The 22,943-nt window shown below is 43.7% G+C and overlaps 1 protein-coding gene across 7 annotated transcripts in view; it reads left to right on the forward strand.

The window, feature by feature from the left end:
* The first annotated feature begins 18,725 nt into the window (after positions 1-18,725).
* PRIM2 (DNA primase subunit 2) overlaps positions 18,726-22,943 on the forward strand; it is a 226,769-nt gene continuing 222,551 nt past the window's right edge. For 4 of the 7 annotated variants that reach the window (XR_012902557.1, XM_075923673.1, XM_075923677.1 and 1 more), the window contains exons 1-2: positions 18,726-18,838; positions 22,019-22,187. Coding sequence is in view for 6 of the 7 variants with exons in the window: in XM_075923673.1 (XP_075779788.1) it covers positions 22,034-22,187 (154 nt within the window). In the remaining variant the exon portion in view is untranslated. Of the gene's footprint in view, positions 18,839-18,864; positions 18,973-22,018; positions 22,188-22,943 lie in introns of those variants that run through there. The other 3 variants (XM_075923676.1, XM_075923674.1, XM_075923675.1) reach the window with 3 other exon arrangements.

Consider the following 22,943-nt stretch of genomic DNA (forward strand, 5'->3'; position numbering starts at 1 on the left):
TGCTTTTACAACATATCAAAATTCAAGTTGGTATTTTAAAAGCATTTTGCCTTAAGGTACTATGAATTCTGTAGATTGCAACTAGAATTTTTATAATATTGAAGAGCTAGGCCTCATGATGTGACATATGCTGTCAAGTATAACAATATTGACTTAGGGGCCTAATCTTGAAGTTGCTAAGCACCTGGAAAGACCTGCAGATACAATAGGAATTGAGGGTACATAGCCTTTTACAGGAGGCATTCATTACCCCCTCTAGAATCAGGCTCTAAGTCTTCTACATTAGAGGTCACAGAACTGAACCATAACTGATGGTTATGTCATACAGATTCTATGCTGTTTTGGGCAGAGACTGTCTGTTATGTGTTTGCATAATACCTAACAAAACAGGGTCCTGGTCATGACTTCAGCTCCTAACTGCTACTGCAGTACAAATTAAGAATAATAATTACTTTCTACTGCTTTATGTACAATTAACTCAGTGGTATGAAAGAAGGATATCTAGTTGTATTCTTAAATGAAAGGTATCCAACATATGTTCAGTCTGTAATTTTAAAAAAGTCAGCTTTGGATATTTGAACAATTTGGAATGAGTCATCTATAGGCAACCCTGTGAATAAGGCACAGCTGGACAGACTCAGTCTCCATTTACCACTAGCCTGCTTTTTTTCCAATGGACTCTCTTCTGCCAATAAATCTTGGAACGTCTCATAATATTCTTTCAGACTGAGGTCAAGTCAGCCCAGACAAGGAAAACAGCTCCATGTCCACACCCATAAAGAAAGAAAACAGGCAGGAAACTGTGAACTAGCTAATACTAGGGAAAGAAGGACAAGTAGAAAATAGTCACTTCTAAAAGCTCCAAAACTTTATGATGAAGATGGCAGGCATAAAGTATCCTACACCATTGTTTAAAGGACAGCCATCCTTAGTAGTTGCACATTTACCATGCAAGCAGAAAAGGAAAATAATTTAATAAAAGCCATCCTCAATTTAAAGCAGTGGGCTAACATAATTTGAATTTATTAGAAGCTATAGCTGATCTATAGAAATAAAATAAATTCTGCAGTATTTTAGACAGAAGAAAATAGAGTGCTGCAATTTTCAGCTACAAATCTACTGTCATTTATGTAAATTTTGAATCAATTAAAGTAAGTTTCAATGACAATATACAAAAGTTCTTGTTGAGGATTTCAGAAATTTAAAGTTGTGCAAGCTATTTTCTTAGGGCAAAATCCTTAGGCATTTTTAAGTCCTTGGCAAATCTGTTTTTGAGTCATGTAGAAACTAAGTGAAGACCAATACATTTTAATGTCTTCCAAGAAATAGGCATTTTAAAATTTATTTCTACTCTGTAATTACTAGAAGTGGTTTGTGGTGCTCTTGCTAATCTGTTTAAAAAAATATTTTTTGTTCATGTAGTCCCATGGGACAAGATTCTGCTCATGGCTATTCCAGTCTAAGGGCCCAGCCCTGTCACTTGTTCATATGCAGATACCCAGTGAAGTCAATGTAGCTTTGTGGCACAAAGGTCTCTGCTTGAATGCACCAAGGGCCCAAATCTGGATTTGCTGATCTCTATCTATTTCAGAGGAGTTATTTCAGATTTATACCAAGATAACTGAGATCAGAATCTGATCGACTGATTTCAATTAATGAGGATTTGAAGAAGTGTTTAGAGTAGATTGCAGTGGGGTCTTGGATTCTCATCATACCAGCTATGGAGTAGGAAGATACTTAAGGAGAGACTCATTACCTAAGACAGGAAGAGAAGTGAGTTCATACTCCTCTTTACTTTATCCTTTGATTTTAAGGACATCACCACAAAGAAGTTAAAGCCAGGCACATTCAAATTAAAAATAAGTCACAAACTTTTAAGTGAGTGTGATTAACTGGAAACAAACTATCAAGAGAAGTGATGGATTCTTCATGTCTTGAAGTCTTCAAATAAAGAGGGTATGCTTCTGGGCTTAAATAAATACAAGTTATTGGTCTCAATGGAGGGGCTAACTGAAAATTTTGCTGACTGCAATATACAGAAGGTCAGATAGATTAATCAATCCAACAGTGGGACGATTGTGAGCTACTGGATTTCCTGCAGCACAGGCAAACAAAACTAGCAATTTTCCATTTCAAAACATTAACCTTCAGCAAAATATTAACTATATCAGTACAAGTTAAGTACAAGGAAGGGCTTATTGGAAAACTTCCTACATGGCTGTCCTGTTTGTTGTTTGCTTTCGTAATACACAGTATTGTTGTAACCATGTCGGTCCCAGGATATTAACAAGGAAAGTGAGGTAAAAACTTTTATTGGATCAACTTCTGCTGGTGCGAGAGAAAAGCTTTCAAGCTTATACAAAACTCTTCAGGTCTGGGAAACTAACTCAGAGTATCACAGCTGAATGCAAGATGGAACAGAGTGTTTAACGTAAGTAGGTAACACATATTTCAAGGGCTCATTCAAGGTGAAGTAGCCAATTAACATCCCTCTATTCATAGAAAGGAAAGGAAGAGAGGGGCAGAAGTTGGGAGGATGTTGTTACGGTTATGGATGAAGGCCTACTGAGTCCATGGTCTATGTTGGTCAATTTCATGGTCAAGAAGGGTTCAGAAATTATTTCTTTCAGGATGGGATTCCCATCAAGTATGAATTGTAGTTGTTTGAACCTCATATGGGTTCCAGTGTGGGATTCTAGGTGATAACTAAGGATGTGCAGTGTAGTTGGAGGGCAGTTTGTTTCTGTCTTGAAGCAAGTTTTCTCAGGGTATTTGGATGACCCTTTCCATAATGCAATCTACCTTTCTGGTGGAATGTCCTTATTAGGTGAAAGTGGTTTTGGGTGTATTAAGAAATATATCATGGACCTTTTCCTTGGAGCATATTCTGTAATATTTTAGTGCCTGGTTTTATGTTTGGGGTGGCTAGTGGACCTGTGATTGTAGGTGTGATGAGCTGTGGGTGTCTTCTAAATAGTTATCTGTAGGGTTCCATATCAAAGCTGATCATTATGTCCAGGTGTTAGGGTATGTCTACACTGCCACCCTAATTCGAACTAGGGTGACTAATGTAGACATTCGAACTTGCAAATGGAGCCCGGGAATTAAATATCCCGGGCTTCATTTGCATGTTCTCGGGCGCCGCCATTTTTAAATGCCCCGTAATTCGAAATACCTGCCCGCGGCTACACGCGGCATGGACTAGGTAGTTCGAATTAAAGCTCCTAATTCGAACTACCGTTAAACCTCCTTGCAGGAGGAATAACGGTAGTTTGAATTAGGAGCTTTAATTTGAACTACCTAGTCCGTGCCGCGTATAGCTGCAGGCAGGTAGTTCGAACTACAGGGCATTTAAAAATGGCGGCGCCCGGGAACATGCAAATGAAGCCCAGGATATTTAAATCCCGGGCTCCATTTGCAAGTTCGAATACCTACATTAGCCACCCTAGTTCAAACTAGGGTGGCAGTGTAGACATACCCTTAGAGTGTTCCAGAAAGAGCTTAATGCATGAGCAGTTGTAGAATTTGCGGTGGAACTCTATGAGGTATTTTAAGGTGGCTGTGCAAAAGAGGAAAATAGCACTGATGAATCTGACATATATCACTAGTTTTGTGGTGTATTTGCCCAGAAACTATTCTTCATTGTGGCCCATGGCTGTTCTCATGGTTTGGACAAAGTGTTTATTGTTGAATATAAAACTGTTATGGGTGAGGATGAAATGGTTGAATTTGGTGATGTGTTTGGGTGGATATCTTGAGGGTTGTCCATTGTCCTGTAAATGCTTGAAGTAGGCAGATCTGCTGCTTTGAGAGATTTTTGGAGTATAGGGAGGTGAGATCCATAGTAGCAAGGACGGTGTATCTTCACAAACTCTGTAACATTAATAGAATCATAGAACACGAAGAGATCTTGAGAATTCATCTAGTCCAGTCCTCTGAAATCAAGTTATAAACTTTATTATGAAGATGGTAGAAATAAAGTATCCTGCATAATTTTTTAGAAGCCGGCCATCCTGAGCATTTACCATGCAAGTGGAAGAAGAAAGTAATTACATTTAATAAAAACTATCTTCAATTTAAAGTAGCAGGATAAAATAATTTAAATTTATTAGAAGTTACAGGTAACACTGACAATCTCCGTCAGACTAATACTGTGAATTATAGTTTAGAGACAATCTCTGCTGTGTGGAGGTCAAAATAATTAATGAGTAATAATTTCATATTGCCCCTGTGCTAAATGGATATTCCAGATTTAAACAATCTTGAAATGTAATCAATAATTCCATCTAGATTCTGGATTGCTTTTACACAGGACCAAATTCAATCATATTTCAGTAAGAAAGACTTAAAACCACAGGTACATGAACTCATTTGCTTCATATATAATGTAAACAACAATTGGACTTGGTCTGGCTTGTTTTTATAGCTTATTGCATACTTAGTTGTCCATTCAGAACAGAATAATGTATTGTTGGCCAGTCCATTATCCATAAAGCAGCTTATATTTTCTTCTTCTGATGCTTGCATTTCTATTTTTGGTTTGTGGGATGGACCCTTAAACATTTTTGTTTGCTTATTGTGACATTTCTCTTATTTTTAGTAAAATATATACACAGAATACATTCATGTATCAATAATGTAATGGGAACCAAGTCATTTATAAAACAAGCCATGCTTTTGTTCTGATTTTCCTAATTCTTTAATCTAAATGTACAAGTTAAACTTCTCTAGTTTGGCACTCTTTGGTCCAGCAACAGTCGTGGTCCGGCATGATGTTAGTTAGCTGGATGTCCACTTATCATGGGTCTGGCCAAGTTTTCCACAGTCTCATAAAGTTTTTTTCAGCTACCAGTTCAGGCTCTCAGTGTTCTGTGATGTTATTTAGCTCTAATTTATCCCTAAATGCCTTCTAAGGGTGTGTCTAGACTACATCCCTCTTTTGACAGATCCTGTTACAGGATCTTTTGAAAAAGGCTTCTATTTTCAAAAGAAATGCATCTAGACTGTGGTTTCAATTTTGAAATAGAGCTTTTTCAAAAGACTGTCATGATACGATTATGCAAACGAAGCACAGGAAATTCAAATCCCGGCTTCATTTGCAATTTTGAAGTGCCTAATTTACATCCCTCTGTCGAAAGAGGGATGTAGTGTAGACATACCCTAAGAGCCCAGTAAGCAGAGGAAGTGTTGGTAATGCTGCTAGACAATATTGGCCTCCTGTGGTTCGGCAAATTCTTTGGTTCAGCTCTGGCCAGGTCCCAAGAGTGCCGGGCTAAAGAGGTTCAACCTGTACCTGTTTTAGATGCTTTTGGAGTTTTTGCATGAACATTTTCACCTAACATATGAAAAAATTAATAAGGCACAATAAATACAATACTTGACTGCTAAAATAGATGCTCAGAATCTTTATGAGAAAGTGTATTGCTATCACCCAAGCACTTTGTTTTCACAAAAACTTTAGTAACAGAAGTTATTTTGCTTGTGACAGCAATTCTTCTTTTGTTAACTGTTTTAAAGGACAAACTTCAAGAAAATGATCACTTCCCTTTAACATAACATAAGAGAAAGTGTTATAAAACTGAAGCCAAATGAAGTTAAAATGCAGATCTGTACAAACACATTAGGTTATTAAATATTCATGACACTTGGTAGTGGTTTGGGAGACAAAGGTGAAAAACTGTTTACATTGTTTGGTTGGCTTTAACATTCTGCATTGTAGCCAGGCATAATGTATATTGTTACATTTTTGGTATAATGTCTTATAACTATATTTTAATATTTAATAAAGTTGCAAATAAGTTTATAAAAACAAAAGAGAAGTTTTCATTTTGTTCTTATTACTTGTGCATTAGTATTGTGGTTTATCCCTACATTTTTTCCTTTGAATAAAAATCTGTGACAAATAAATGAAAACTGATACCCTTTTGAGCTTTTGTGGCAACAAAATAAAAAAGTCATGTGAAACACAACATAATCAGGCAACATACATGACATACAGGGAAAACTTATAATTGAAGACTAATAATGCCTGAGGTGTATTTATAACTATACAAGTTATTCAGGTGGTGCATTTTAGAAAACAAACAGGTAAACCAAATGATTAAACTTTCACATAAGCCAGTTATTACCATTTTATTTAAAACTTAAATAAAAGTTAAAAGACCTTGTCTGGTTAAAAGACAGGAAACAAAGGGTAGGAATAAATGGTAAATTTTCAGAATGGAGAGGGGTAACTAGAGGTGTCCCCCAAGGGTCAGTCCTGGGACCAATCCTTTTCAACTTATTCATAAATGATCTGGAGAAAGGGGTAAGCAGTGAGGTGGTAAAGTTTGTGGATGATACCAAACTGTTTAGGATAGTCAAGACAGAAGCAGACTGTGAGGGACTCCAAGAAGATCTCACCAAACTGAGTGACTGGGCAACAAAATGGCAAATGAAATTTAATGTGGATAAGTGTAAAGTAATGCACATCGGGAAAAATAACCCAACGATACGTACAGTATGTTGGGGGCTAATTTGGCTATGACAAATCAGGAAAGAGATCTTGGAGTTATCGTGGACAGTTCTCTGAAAACTTCCACACAGTGTGCAGCGGAGGTCAAAAAGGCAAATAGGATGTTAGGAATTATTAAGAAAGGGATAGAAAATAGGACCCAGAATAACTTACTGCCCCTGTATAAAACTATGGTACGCCCACATCTTGAATACTGTGTACAGATGTGGTCTCCTCACCTCAAAAAAGGTATTTTGGCCTTGGAAAGGGTTCAGAAAAGGGCAACTAAAATGATTAGGGGTTTGAAATGGGTCCCATATGAAGAGAGGTTAAAGCGACTGGGACTTTTCAGTTTAGAAAAGAGGAGACTGAGGGGGGATATGATAGAGGTATATAAAATCATGAGTGATGTGGAGAGGGTGGATAAAGAAAAGTTATTTATTAGTTCCCATAACAGAAGAACTAGAGGACACCAAATGAAATTAATGGGTAGCAGGTTTAAAACTAATAAAAGGAAGTTCTTCTTCACACAGAGTGTAGTCAACCTGTGGAACTCCTTGCCAGAGGCGGCTGTGAGGGCTAGGACGATAACAGAGTTTAAAGAGAAGCTAGATAATTTCATGGAGATTAGGTCCATAAAAGGCTATTAGCCAGGGAATAGAAATGGTGTCCCTGGCCTCTGTTTGTCAGAGGCTGGAGAAGGATGGCAGGAGACAAATCGCTTGATCATTGTCTTTGGTCCACCCTCTCTGGGGCACCTGGTGCTGGCCACTGTTGGCAGACAGGCTACTGGGCTAGATGGACCTTTGGTCTGACCCAGTATGGCTGTTCTTATGTAACTTTTTATAGACTCATAGAATACTAGGACTGGAAGGGACCTCGAGAGGTCATCGAGTCCAGTCCCCTGCCCTCATGGCAGGACCAAATACTGTCTAGACCATCCCTGATAGACATTCATCTAACTTACTCTTAAATATCACCAGAGATGGAGATTCCACAACCTCCCTGGGCAATTTATTCCAGTGTTTGACTACCCTGACTGTTAGGAACTTTTTCCTAATGTCCAACCTAAACCTCCCTTGCTGCAGTTTAGGCCCACTGCTTCTTGTTCTACCCTCAGAGACCAAGATGACCAAGTTTTCTCCCTCCTCATTATGACACCCTTTTAGATATCTGAAAACTGCTATCATGTCCCCCCTCAGTCTTTTCTTTTCTAAACTAAACAAAACCAATTCTTTCAGCCTTCCTTCATAGGTCATGTTCTCTAGATCTTTAATCATTCTTGTTGCTCTTCTCTGGACCCTCTCCAGTTTCTCCACATCCTTCTTGAAATGCGGTGCCCAGAACTGGACACAATACTCCAACCGAGGCCTAACTAGTGCAGAGTAGAGCGGAAGAATGACTTCTTGTGTCTTGCTCACAACAGAATCATGTTTGCTTTTTTTGCAACAGCATCACACTGCTGACTATATTCAGCTTGTGGTCCACTATAACCCCTATCTCCCTTTCTGCCGTACTCCTTCCTAGACAGTCGCTTCCCATTCTGTATGTGTGAAACTGATTGTTCCTTCCTAAGTGGAGCACTTTGCATTTGTCTTTATTAAACTTCATCCTGTTTACCTCAGACCATTTCTCCAATTTGTCCTGATCATTTTCAATTATGACCCTATCCTCCAGATTAGTCGCAACTCCTCCCAGCTTGGTATCATCTGCAAACTTAATAAGGGTACTTTCTATGCCAATATCTAAATAGTTGATAATGTTATTGAAGGGAGCTGATCCCAAAACAGACCCCTGCAGAACCCCACTTGTTATATCTTTCCAGCAGGATTGTGAACCATTAATAACTACTCTCTGACTACGGTTATCCAGCCAGTTATGCACCCACCTTATAGTAGCCCCATCTAAGATGTATTTACCTAGTTTATTGATAAGAATATCATGCGAGACTGTATCAAATACCTTACTAATGTCTAGGTATACCACATCCACCGCTTCTCCCTTATCCACAAAACTCATTATCATATCAAAGAAAGCTATCAGATCGGTTTGACATGATTTATTCTTTACAAATTCATGCTGGCTGTTTCTTATCACCTTGCCACCTTCCAAGTGTTTACAGAGGATTTCCTTAATTACCTGCTCCATTATCTTCCCTGGCACAGAAGTTAAACTAACTGGTCTGTAGTTTCCTGGGTTGTTCTTATTTCCCTTTTTATAAATGGCACTATACTTGTATTCTTATCAATTATATTTATCAATTCTTATTATTTGACTACTTTGACTAATTGAGTTGCTTTATATTACTTTTATCTTAGAAATACTATTATTTAAAAATAAAGAAAACCAGTGTTTCAGATATTGGTGGCTAGGGTTAGAAGCAAGGAGAGCACTTCTGTAGTGTAGTAACCATAGCTACAAGAAAGATTCTCTTCAGTTGTATTCCCGAAGAGTTAAAATAATTGATTTACTGGACTCATTAAAAAAAATTTGAACCTTAACTTTTTCTGTGTTTTGTTTCATATTTTTTCAGTTGCTCCATCTCCTTCTACAGTGGAGGTTTCTGTAATAACCATAACTTTTAAAATAAAGAAGGCAGAAGGGATGAGGATTGGGGCATATAACACAGCCTAAGAAGGGAGGGGAAACATGAGTAAGAGAGATTAACTAACTCTGTGAAGTCAGTTTAAAGTACAGGCAGCAGCAGCAATGTATGTACCTAACAGAGAGGATATAATATGTAAGAAAGAAGACTATGTAATTAGGTCTGAAAAGGGAGTGGGATTCCATAAGTTAAAGCAGAAGATCTTGAAACCAGTCTGCTGGTTTATATCCTGGCTCTGGGGACAGCTTGGGTTGATACCTGTTCCCACAAAACCTGAATTTGTTCTCTCACTGCATGTTGCTTTTGTCTGCATGCCAAATAGAATATAGAAGTGCTTGTCCCTTCTACAGTTAACCATTACTGGGCAGCTCCATGTGTTAAGGCAGGCAAAGACAACTGATCAGAGGGGACACCAGCTATGTGCTCCTCACACCCAGGGAAGAGCCGGGACAACCTCCATTCACCACCTTTTCCCCACCCTCTCTCCACCCCTGCTCTGTACTTCTCTGCTCTTGCCCTGCCCCTTCTCCCAGCTGAGACAGCCTGGGGGAATAACAGGGCTGGCAGGAGGGGTCTATCCCCCACATTTATTGGTAAGTGCAAATGGAGGGTGGACCTTTGCTAGTCCCTCTGCTGACTGTTGGCTGGCCCGTTCTATCCTTGGCATGTGGGAGGTGTATGTGATCCCTTGTGCCCCCACACATAATCCCTGAAGGCAGAGATAGGGAACATTTTTTGGGTTGGGGGCCACTGACCCACAGAAAAATTAGTAGGGGGCCACACACAAATGAAAAGCAAAGAAGAAATTCTCACTGATCTGCCACCCAAGTGAGGAGAAAAAAAAAAGCCCTCACAGATGTGGCCCCCAACTGAGAAATAGGGTTGTAAAATCCCAGTTAATCAGTTAACATAATGTTTAACTGGTTAACTGATTAAAGGAGAACCCAGTTGAGCTAGAGCGGCCCCTCCTGGCAGGTTGAGCCTGCTACAGAAGGGTGCTACTTTGTCCAGGCTGGAGCATCATTGCCTGTGGAGTCTGGGCTGGGTCTGCCATAGGTGGGGGCTGCTCTGGCCAAGCTCCATGGAGTGCACTCACCCACAGCAGGATGGGCCAGTAAAGGTGATGTTTGTTGCATAAAAAAACCCTCTGCCTGAGCTTACTTGATTTTATACATGCATTTTCTGAAAATACACTAACTGGAAGGTCTAAGGTTTTAAACTGCAACTCATTTGTCAAACCTTGCAACTTGCTGTAATCTTCATAAAATTTTGTAAGCTTTGTAACTCTCAGCCACCTTGCTTGTAACTTGCTCTAAACTGCATTCTCCCCTGAGTGACGGAGAGAGAGAGAGTGTGTGTGTGTGTGTTTTTGAAGTTGCAATGCTGAGGCTGGAGCACATGGTGATGACTCATCAGAGACTGCTGCTTTGCTGGATAAAGGGAAGTCTGGGCATGCTCCCTGATGATGAGGTGGATGAGTCAGAGGGGCCATACAGACACAATATAAAGGAGAAGGAGCACATGTGAGACTCTCTCTCTCAGGGTATGTCTACACTACCACCCTAGTTCGAACTAGGGTGGTTAATGTAGCCATTTGAAGTTGCAAATGAAGCCTGGGATTTAAATATCCCAGGCTTCATTTGCATCTTGCCGGGCGCTGCCACTTTTAAATCCCCGTTAGTGCGGACTCCGTGCCCGCGGCTACACACGGCACGGAGTAGGTAGTTCGAATTAGGCTTTCTAATTTGAACTACTGTTACTCCTCGTGGATTTTGCAGCTCCATAATATATAAGCATCCAGCTCTTCAAATTGAAATGAGGTTTTTTTTCATGAGATGCTTGAAAAATACTTGTGTTTTTATTTTTTCTTGAAATGCAGCAAAGCAATTTGAGATTTTAGATTGACACACACCAGCTGGACTGCATTGTGATATACCCTTAATTTTAGAAACTGGCAGATTTGCTATGACAATGTTTGGTCTGAAATAAACAAAACTTAAATGTATATTTTTAAAAAAGTTTAATGCTACTGATTGTACAATATCTCTGAGGTGGCTAATTTGAAGCCAAGAATTTAAATAGATTTAAAAATGGTAATCTGTTGTCATTTAATGTTTTTATTCTTTAGAAAGTTTTGAAGAGATTAATAACTAGGAAATGAGAGAGCTTCTGAAGTTTAATGCAATGAAATACTGTGTAATTGTCCAAACAGTAATCTGTGATCCAGATTTCTACATATTCAAGCAGCTGGTGTGAAGAAAGACTGCCAAGATTTTTGTTCCAGTAATTATTCTCATTCCACAGCCTGAAAAATAAGGCACTTGCTTTGTCAGCAAAAATGAAGTTTTAAAGAGCATTACAATAATAACTGATGCCAGCAGTGCAGATGTGGAATTTGCAGTTTTAAATTTTGGAGCCACATCCTATTCCCACAGAAGTCAATGGAAATTTTATCATTGACTTCACTGGGATCAGGGTCAACTCTTTGATCTTTTCATACTGGAAAGTTCATGCTTTTATTTTAGTGGATTAATCAATTTTCTTCTGCAGTGAAACTTCCATAAACCTTGAGCCAGAGGTAATATTTGAAACATAAGGAAAACACTAAGTTTGTTTCTGCTAAAAAGGATTGCTTAACACACTAGTTCTTATTAATAAATACCCCACCCTTTTGACTATTGAAAAGCCATTTCAAGTGCTTGATCCTGCAGTCCTTACTCAGTCAAAACTGGAGTTTTGCTTGAATGCAGGAGCAGCTCTTGAGTCCTTATATTACTCTTTAGATAAATGAGCAAACGTTCCATAACTCAGAGGAATCAGACTCTATTGCTATATGTCAGATAAAGGCACTTAATAATGTGGAAAAATGGACAGGTTATTCAGTTCAATTGTTGAATACATCCACCTCCATTTGAAGCTATCTATGTGAAAGAAATTGAAAAGAAATATTTATATACCTGCAGTTTGCTTATTTTTGATTTGCATGAATAAAAGGACTTCAATAAATTAACTAAGGCTAAATGTACACTACAGGGCTTTTTGGCGCTGTCCACACTGTAAGAAGTTGAAGGAAGAACACTCTTCCTTCAACTTCCTTTCCTCTTGGTGAAAGCAGGGTTACTGGCATCGACCAGAATAACCCTCTCACTTTGAATTAGCTGTCTTAACCAGACCGCTGATTTGAACCCTGGAAGATCGGCAGTGGCAGCTTCGATCTTCCTCTGTGGTGTCAATGCACCGTAAGGGACTTGTTAAAAAGCAAATCATGGCTGTCTGCTTCGTTTAAGCATGATATTTTATGGACTGTTCTGTATTTTGCACGTAGAGCTCTGGGTAACTGAAAAGCTCAGTATGTGTCAGCTGAGTAGAACATATTTTCTTCATCAAATCATAGGTTTAACAAGGGGAAATTTGCCTAGCCAAGTCCATATTCAATATCCTTTTAAAAATAATCCATGTCAGTTGAAAGATTATCATCAGCTGTTTTACTCTGACTAGTAAATAGAAATGAAACTTCAAATAACACCAAATTTTGAAAATTAGTATTTCTCCTTACTGAAAAACAAAACAAAAAATGTTGAATGCTTGTAATAGGTTAGTAATTTAAGCCACTGATACTTTCCATGATTCCAAAGACATTTCCTTTGTATGTGGACCTACGTAGAATTTTACTAATTTTATTTTAAATTTGCTTTTTATTTATAGAAGTACTTCATGAGTGAAGAAAAACACTACATTTATCTAGGATTCACCTGTTTCCATAGGACCCAATCCTACAGTCCAACTCAAGAGAGTATAAAGAGTGCAGGCAAATATTAATTTATCAAATATGTAATTAATATATGTCCTCTTTTAAGTATATTAATTTAAGAAAAAGAAAATGCTCCAAAATGGCCTTGTTTTCCTTTAATGCTCATTTAGCACCTTAATCATCCAGTGGCCTTACTCACTGTTTGGCACACTTCCTGCTTCTGATATACTTATGTATTTTTGTTAGTTTGTGTCTTTTGCCACTTGCTCTTCAAATTCATTTTTGCCTGCCTAATTTTACTTTTCTACCTGATTTGCCAGAATTTGTTTATTTCTATTTTCTTCACAGGATTTAACTTCCAAATTTTAAATGATATCTTTTTTGCCTCTGGTAGACTGTTTTACTTTGTTGATTAATCTTAGTAATAGTTTTTTTTTGGGTCCTTTTACTGTTTTTTAAAAAATTTGAGGAAAACATGTCGTTTGAGCTTTCATAGTAGTCTGGTGAGTATCCACGAGATGGTTAGAGGGATCCGAGCGTACGACAGGTTGGACCTCCCTCTCTAGCACCCTCGGGACTTGACTGGTCCTGAACAAGGGGATTTGCCAAATGAGGGAGGTCCTTCCCAACATAGCCCATGCTGCCCTGGCTTAGGATTCCAGCTGAGTCCTGCTGCTGCTTGCCTGGCCATGGCTCTGCATGGGGCTGCAGCTCCTGGGTCTGCCAAGGCTCCGCGGTTGCCATGTCTTCTGGGGCTGCCAGAACACCCTGCTGTGCTCTCCATTCTCAACACAGAGCTCCTGGCTGAGTTGTTCCTCCCCCCTCCCTACTCCTGCCCCACGTCCCGATCTTCTTATACCTGGACTCTGTGGTCTAGGAACATTGCCAGACCAGAGTCCCTGTTAAGGGAGATACAACCTGTAGAAGATTCACAGCAATACCCGTCCATAGAGGGAGTTGGCTACTACATATATTATGGCCAAACTTGATTTAGTTGATTACAATAGTACATAAAATATGCGTGAACTCCTCTGTGGGAGATAGGACATAGTTTGGATAAACTTAAATCAGTATCTCCATCAATTGTGAAGCACCCGTAGCTGACAAAGAATACCTCTTGTGCCAAGATAAAATTCAGAGACAGAAATTCCCTGTACTCAGAAATTAAAGGAAAACTGCATTAGTATTGATCTACATATCGGTCTCCAGTACAGCTGTATTGCCTAAAGGCAATGGTTCTTCCCTTAAGAGATTTGGAGGCAATAAGCACACAAATTGGATGAAGGCTTAAAAACTTTACTAAGCAAATATTAAGGCAAAAGACAATGCTTAATATTAGAATAAAGTACAATGCTTGTTAAGCAAATCTTAGAATAAAATACAATACTTATTAAGCCTAAACAAATCTTAGAAGAAATCTTAGGATAGGATACAATATTTATTAAGCCTAAGCCTATTTTAAAGTAAAATACAATGCTTACTAAGAAAGTACAATGCTTATTAAGCCTAAGCAAGCTTCAGAATAAAATGCAATGCATACGTCCCTTCTGCTGTTGGGAACCCCCTGAAGAAGGGGGCCAGTACGTAGCACCTCCTGCAGCTTCAGTCTATACCAAGGTTCCAATGTTAGGAATATCCCTGGCACTTATGTACTGTTGGATCTACAGTATCACCCCTGTTGTTTTGAGAACCTAACAAGATCGTTGATACATTGCATATTTTCCCACTTCCAATAATTAACTTGTTGCTACTTTGCATATTTTCCCAGGGCAAATAATTAGCATTATCAGGTGGAAAACATTCAGCAAAGATAGCTATGTGATTTTTCCCAAGCCCTCCTGCACTCCTATACCAGGTGCATTGCCTTGGGACCTGTCCCAGAACTTGTTGAAAGTCAACAGTTCATTCCTACACTGAGCAAACAGCTAACTCTGAGGCTATATCTACATTGGCAAGATTTCTACACTGGCCGCGAGTTCTTGCGCAAGAACACTGACATTCTAATGTAAGAAATCAGCGCTTCTTGCGCAAGAACTATGACGCTCCCGCTCAGGAATAAGCCCTCTTGCGCAACTATTCTTGAGCAAGAGGCCAGTGTAGACAGGCAACATGAATTTCTTGCGCAAGAAAGCACGGTGGTTAAAATGGCCATTGGAGCTTTCTTGCGCAAAAGCACATCTCTTGCGCAAAAGCACATGCCAGCATAGATGCTCTCTTGCACAAATAGTCTAACGCAAAAACTCTTGCGTTAAAGAGTATTTGCGCAAGATCATGCCAATGTAGACATAGCTTAATTAGAGAATAACAAAATAATAAGAAGCAAAAAGCACAAATGGCTGTCTAGAGCATCCAGGTTTATAAGAAAATGCAAGCATAAAAAGAACGATTATGGTACACCACCTAATTTCCTCGATCTCGTGATCATCTTCTGCATTTCCACTACAACAGCTTAGTATGAATAAAACACAAAATGTAATTTGTAATAATTTACAATGAATAGGCATCTTTGAATCTAAGTATGGGAAGTCAATGTAAAAAAATTACTGCAAAACAAGTTTCTGAGTTTTTAATTTCTATAAACATTAGACTATTACTATACAAATTATACCTTTTGTATTTAAATATGATAATATATTATGATTATTAAACTATAATTCAGAGCTGAAATATCACAGAAGAAAAGGCTTTATCAAATGTACTTGATGGTTGTGATTTGTTTTGACTGTGAGATTTTTAATTAGTTTTCTCATCTGTTTTATTAAGTCAGCTGGGGAATATGTTGTAGAAAAGTCAACATGGCTTTTATAAAGTGAAGTCATTTCCTCACCAATCTATTAGAGTTCTTTGAGGTTGTAGCCAATTATATGGACACAGGTGCTCCAAATGGATCTAATGTCCTTGGAATTTTAGAAAGCTTTTCAGGAAGACTCATAAGCAAAGCAAGCAATCATAGGATACTGAAAGTCCTCCCATGGATCTATAGCTAGTTAAAAGATAGGGGGAAAATAAAAGAGTAGGAATACACATTGGCTGCATCTAGACTGGCAAGTTTTTCTGCAAAAGCAGTTGCTTTTGTGGGAAAACTTACCAGCTGTCTACACTGGCCACTTGAGTTTCCGCAAGAACACTGATGATCTCATGTAAGATTGTCAGTGTTCTTGCGGAAATGCTATGCTGCTCCCGTTCGGGCAAAAGCCCACTTGCACAAATGCTTTTGCGCAAGAGGGCCAGTGTAGACAACGCAGTATTGTTTTGTGCAAAAAAGCCCCAATGGCAAAAATGGCGATCGAGGCTTTCTTGCGCAAAACCGTGTCTAGATTGGCACGGACGCTTTTCCACAAAAAGTGCTTTTGCGGAAAAGCGTCCGTGCCAATCTAGACGCTCTTTTCCGCAAATGCTTTTAACAGAAAACCTTTTCCGTTAAAAGCATTTGCGTAAAATCATGCCAGTCTAGATGTAGCCAGTCAGTTTTTATAACGGAAAACAGTAAATAGCAGGGTCCCCAAAATCTGTACTGGGACCTGTTCTATTAAATATTCAGAAATGATCTAAGAAAAGGGGTAAACAGTGAGGTGGTTTGCTGAGGATACTAAATAAATCTAATTTCTTAAGCTCAAAGATGACTGAAAAGAGTTGCAATGGGATCTCCCAAAATGGGATGATTGGGCAACAAAATGGCAGCTGAAATTCACTGTTAATAAATGCAAAATAGTACAGGTTGGACTTCCCTAATCTGGCACCCTCAGGACTTTACCAGATCCAAAAGAGATGGTGAATTCCAGCCACTTTGCTGGTGGTCTCCAGGCTCTTCCAGGGAGTTGCCAGCCTCCTGGCTGGGCTCCTCTCAAAGCTGCTGGCTTCACTGCCATACCTAGCCAAGCTCTCTCCCCCCAGTTGCCGTAATGACTCAGCTCCCAGGCCTTGGGAACTCTGGCCATAGGACCAGCTCTGTTCCTGACCCTCTAGCCATGGGACCAGCTCCACTCCTCAGCTGGACTCCTTGTCCCCTGACTGGCTCTGCTCCTTGCCTCCAGCTGCAGGACTGACTACTCTCCTGGCCCTCCTTTTGGGCTCCAGGCTGCTGGCTCCCCAGCTATGGGGCCAAATTTACTCTCAGACCCCTGGATGGGCTTCAGGCTGCCAGCCCTCCAGTCAGGCTTTGGTTCTGCTCTCAGCCTCCCAGCCATAGGATTGGCCCCAATTCCAGCCCTCTAGCTGGGCTCTCCCTTCTCCTGCTCCCCCACTCCTCAGCCACTGGACAAGCTCCACTCCCGTTCCGTCACCACCAGAATCCCAGCTGGCCCTCGCTCCTAGTCGCTGGGGTCTCTGGTCTTTCTGGACCAGACCAGACAGTCCTGAACCAGACAGGTTCAACCTGTGTATACACAGGGAAATATTATCTCTGCTGTACATGCCTCTTTACATAACCCAAGAAGGGATGTGAGACAGAAATATGAGAGTGACAGTGTAAATGATACTGAGCCACTAAAAGGCTATACATTTTGGGGGGCTTTTAAAGGTATAGAGTATTATAAGTTTTTCTTACTGTGTATTCATGTTCTTGCATGTTCTCTTCTCTTTTTTCATGAATGATGGGAATTTTGGTTACAGTTAGTTTTGTTGTGAGACAAGAAGCTGCAGTCCACTAATGAATTTGAGCCGAATCTTGGGGAAAGCTCCTTTTGATGGCTGTCTGACCTATTTGTCCACTTTCAGAAGAAAGAGCAGCTAATCAGAGTCTCTGCCCTAAGCAGACTGAACTCTTCCCCATTCCCTCAGGCTACATTTACACTACAAGGCTTTTGCGTAAAAATGGCTGTTTTTGTGCAAAACCCCATGGAGTGTCCACACCTCAAGCACATTTTTGCACAAGAAAATCTACAGTCAATCAACAGAACAGAGAGCTTTTTGTGGTGTAGGTAAAAAGGCATAACTCCTTTTTGCGCTACAGTTCTTGCACAAAAAAGGCATGTGTGGACGTTCCACAGGGGTTTCTTACACAAAAAGAACATATCAGAAAAAGCACAGGTGCTCTGATGGCCATTCTGTGAATGGCAGTCAGAACTTTCTTGTGCGAGAGCGTCCATGCAGCATGGACGCTCTCTTGTGCAAAAGTGCATTGCAAAAGCGATGTGCTTTGTTTGAGGGTGTGGATGTCCTTTGGTGCAAGAAGTTTTTGCACAATAATTCTATTAAACCATCTTGTTAGTCTTTAAAGTGCGACATGGTTTTTCCTTTTGTTTCCTTCCTTTTCCACACAGCTGCCTACAGCCTGGAAGGGGGAGAAAAGGACCCTGCTGCAGCTGCATCTCCCGCCAAAGAAAAGGGGATGAAAAACCTCATCAGTAGGGAGGAGGAAGAACAGAGTTGATCGGGGAGGGGATGGGCAGATGCAAGGGTGTCTGGGCAGCCAGAGTTAATTGCTTGGAAAGCGGTGGGCATCAGGGATCTTTGTAAGTTGTTGAGGAGAGATTCAAATAGCGCCCAACGGATTAGCAGAGCGGCCAGGGCTAGGCTTTGCGTGTCACATCGGCACACACCTTAGTGCACATCAGGCCCGTTCCGCACGTGGATGGCAAGGGTTCGCAGGAGCAGTGGGGCATACAGGGTGAGAGCTGCACAGCACTAGCAGAAGTGGCGCCCTACCCAGTGTTGGAGCGGGGTAACCCATTCACCGGCGACGGGCAGGGGCCAGCACCGCCGGGAGGAGCGCGCGCCGAGCCCGACACGCTGCGTTCTATAGTCACTACAAGGCGGAACCGGGAGACTGGAGCCCGGCACCCAAGCGGCCTCCGCGTCTCTCGCCCCGCCAATCACGCCGTAGGGGCGGAGTCAGGTGTCGCGCGGCTACTGCGGGTGGAGTTCCTGGCGGAGGTGGGCGGGGTTAACGCTGAGTGGGCGGAAGTGAGGCGGCGGGGCGGGGCGGGGCGAGCTGAGCTGCGCGCGGGAACGAGAAGCCGGTAGGCTCGGTGCGGAGAGCGGCAGCCGGGTGAGGGTTTCGCGCGTTCGGATCGCTCCGTTCCTGCCGCCTCCTCGGGGCTGCCCCGAGCCAGGGCCCAGCGCCGCTGCCTCGCGCTCTCCGGTGCTGCTGCCGCCGCGGTGCCTGAGCGTGGCCCGGGCGCTGTGCGTCCCGTTGGGGGCGGGAGGGGGGGGGGGCGCGCAGCTGGGCGGTCCGGTGCTGTCGGAGGGCGGGCGGTGGGAGTCGGTGCCCCGGGCCCGGGATGCCACCGTCACTGGCGCGGCGCGTCTGTCTGCCACGGAGCCCGCTTCCCGAGAGTGGCCGGGTTCCAGCTTGGTGCTGCCCCTTGTAACTCGCTCCTGGGCAGTGTTTCCCGCTGTCTGTGAGCTGGGGCCGCATCCACCGAGGTGGGGATGTGGTGTCGCCAGGGGTGACAGTCGCTCCCATTTCTTACAGGTGCTGTACTCTCCCAACCCGCCTCCCCTTGGAAGAATCCTGCACTTGTACAACTCTACTTCTAGGAAACGTTCCTGGGGAAGCTCAGGGCAGAGGGTGTGTGGGTGGGTCAGGCTATGGATAGTGGGGCTGGGCTAATTTACCTGGCTGGGTAGCTGCTGCTGGATGGGGGCCTGGCCAATTTCGTCTCCCCTCCTACAGGAGCTATTTCTACTCCCAAACCATGGAAGGAGCGAGGCTATCGGCCACTGCCAGCCCCTTTCCTGGTCATATGGAGGCTAGTCTGTGGGGCCTGTCCCAGGGCTGGGGTCATGGTCTAGTGGCCGCAGTCACAGCCATGTCCAGACTAGGGATGTAAGTGACTAATCGACTATCCAATAATTAAATGCTTATCGGGTCGTCGAATAGGAACTTGACTAGTCACTCCCCCCGCCCCATTGCTGCCTCTATCAGAGAGAGGGAGGGAGCATGAGCCGGTGCTCGGGGAACCCTGCTTAAAAGCCCATGCCATCTCTGCAGGGGCTGGAGAGGCAGGGGGCAGCAGATTGACACAATCCTGCTTGTGTGGGTCACGCTGCTGCTCCTCTCCCTTTGGAATGTACAGGAGCTGCCTGTAGCTGTCATACATTTCAAAGGAAGAGGCACAGAGGGGAACCTGGGCCAACAGGGATTGCTTTGCTCCTCACTGGCATGGGTTCCTGCTGCCTCTCTCCCTTTGAAGTATATAAGAGCTGTGGGCAGTTCTTGTAAATTTCAAAGGGAGAGGTGCAAGAGGATAGCAGATGCTCCTTATCGACTAATGGAGTAGTGGATGGAAATTCTTTTGACTACAGGCAGTCCCCGGGTTACGTACAAGATAGGGACTGTAGGTTTGTTCTTAAGTTGAATCTGTATGTAAGTCGGAACTGGCGTCCAGATTCAGACACTGCTGAAACTGACCGCCAGTTCTGACTTACATACAGAATCAACTTAAGAACCCCAGGCGTCCCCAAGTCAGCTGCTGCTGAAACTGATCAGCAGCTGATTCCAGGAAGCCCGGGGCAGAGCAACTCTGCCTGGGGCTTCCTGTAGTCAGCGCTGGTCAGTTTCAGCAGAAGCTGACTTGGGGACGCCTGGGGCAGAGCAGCTGGGGTGCTACTGGACCAACCCAGCAGCACCCCATCTGCTCTGCCCCAGACGTCCTGATTCAGCCGCTGCTGAAACTGACCAGCAGCGGCTGAATCAGGACCTGGGGCAGAGCAGCTGGGGTGCTGCCGGGTTGCTCCAGTAGTGCCCACGGGCGCTGCAGGACCAATTGGCAGCGCCCCAGCTGCTCTGCCCCAGAGTCCAAAACAAAAGCCTGGTCTGCTGGGGGGGGGGGAGCACACTAGCTGCGCCCCCCCCCCCCCCCAGCAGACCAGGGACACGGGGAGCAGAGCCGCAGCGGCAGCGGGGTGCCGCGCCTCTGAGGCTTTGCTCTGGCAAAGCCTCTGAGGCGCGGGACCCCCCCGCGGCTGCGGCTTCAGTCAGGGTGCCTGGACCGTCCCCAGCAGACCACAGGCACCCGGACTGAAGCCGCAGCTGCGGGGGGTCCCGCGCCTCTGAGGCTTTGCCAGAGCAAAGCCTCAGAGGCGCGGGGAACCGTCGCTGCTGCCGCTCCAGTCTGGATGCCTGTGGTCTGCTGGGGACGGTCCCCAGCAGACCACAGGCACCCTGACTGAAGCCGCAGCCGCGGGGGGGTCCCGCGCCTCTGAGGCTTTGCCAGAGCAAAGCCTCAGAGGCGCGGGGAACCGCCGCTGCTGCCGCTTTGACTGAAGCGGCAGCAGCGGCGGTTCCCCGCGCCTCTGAGGCTTTGCTCTGGCAAAGCCTCAGAGGCGCGGGACCCCCCCGCGGCTGCGGCTTCAGTCCGGGTGCCTGTGGTCTGCTGGGGACCGTCCCCAGCAGACCACAGGCACCGGGTCTCATGCGGCAGCAGCGGGGGTTCCCGCGCTTCTGAGGCTTTGCTCTGGCAAAGCCTCAGAAGCGCAGGAACCCGCCCGCTGCTGCCGCTTGGGTCCCGGTGCCTGTGGTCTGCTGGGGACGGTCCCCAGCAGACCACAGGCACCGGCACCCAAGTGGCAGCAGCAGCGGTTCCCGCGCTTCCGAGGCTTTGCTCTGGCAAAGCCTCGGAAGCGCGGGAACCCGCCCGGTGCCCCTGGTCTGCTGGAGACGGTCTCCAGCAGACCAGGGGCACCGGAGCAGCTTACGAACGGGGCTTTCCGACTTCCGGGGCGAGAAAGCTCCGTTCGTAAGTGCGGATCCGACGTAAGTCGGGGACTGCCTGTACTTGATTAGCTGATTAATTGGAATTAAGCATCCCTAGTCCGGACAGGGGTTGGTTTGGCCCTTTGCCCCACCGCAGCAGGAGTGGGGCCACCACCAGTTCCTCTCATGGCCAGACTGAGGGGCCTGCCCTGGGACTGGGGCCAGACTGCCATGGGCTAGACAGGGATCACTTCTGCCACTCTGCAGGAGTGGGCCCGGACAGCCATGACCACACAGTAAGCCGGCTGGGAGTGCATGCACCTTCTCTATAGAGTGCCCCCAACTGGTCCCTTTAAAATGTCAGTTCCGAATCAAATGCCCCAGGCTGGCTGCAGCCAACCTGGAGCAGTGCACCAGGGCACACCTCCTTACTTTCATATCTGGATGTTGCCTTCATTGTATGGCAAAATGTGGTTATTTCTGATGATACACTGATTAAACCAAATATTGTTTTAACTTTTTCCCCTCTAGTTTCATCTGAACACAATGGAGTTTTCTAGAGAAAGAAGGTTGAAGGCAAGGCTGGCAGGTGATAGACGAGGAGATTTGTATCCTCACAGCTTGCAGTTCTACTTACAGCCTCCCACTGAAAATATTTCTCTAGCTGAGTTTGAAAATTTTGCCATCGATAGGCTTAAATGTGAGTAACACTATAAAGCTATAATTCATTTTTTTGCACTTTGGATAAGTGCAGTTTGAGATGAACCATAGTCAACAAGTGATACAGTATTAACTAGGGATGCAAAATTCTGTTTGTTTAGTTAATGTGTTAAACATATTGTTTAACCCTAACTGATTAAAGCGGGGCTGCTCTATCCTGGCAGACCCTCACTTGCTGCTGGGCAGGAGTGAGCTCTCCTGTTGCAGGCAGGGGCTGCTCTAGCCCAGCCAGAGCAGTGCCTGCGTGTGACTTCCTGGTGCAGGCAGGCACTGCGCCATCTGAAACAGAGGCAGCAGCCTGGAGCTGACAACCTCCCACCTGTAGTCCCATACCCTGGGAGCTGACTAACTGTTCAGCCTTATCAGTTAACTTTATGCTTTCACATCCCCAATATTAAGTGCTGCAGAGAGGAGGCTTCTAGGAAAATAATGGTGATAAGTAGAACCACAATTTCATAGTGATAGAAATGTAGCCGTGTTAGTCTGGGGTAGTTGAAGCAAAATGCAGGACAATGTAGCACTTTAAAGACTAACAAGATGGTTTATTAGATGATGAGCTTTCGTGGGCCAGACCCACTTCCTCAGATCAAATAGTGGAAGAAAGTAGTCACAACCATATATACCAAAGGATACAATTTAAAAAAATGAACAAATATGAAAAGGACAAATCACATTGCAGAACAGAAGGAGGATGCGGGGGGGTGGGAAGGGGGAGGAAGGAAGGTAAGTGTCTGTG

Source organism: Pelodiscus sinensis, chromosome 3 (assembly GCF_049634645.1).
Source record: "Pelodiscus sinensis isolate JC-2024 chromosome 3, ASM4963464v1, whole genome shotgun sequence".
Lineage (NCBI taxonomy): Eukaryota > Metazoa > Chordata > Testudines > Trionychidae > Pelodiscus > Pelodiscus sinensis.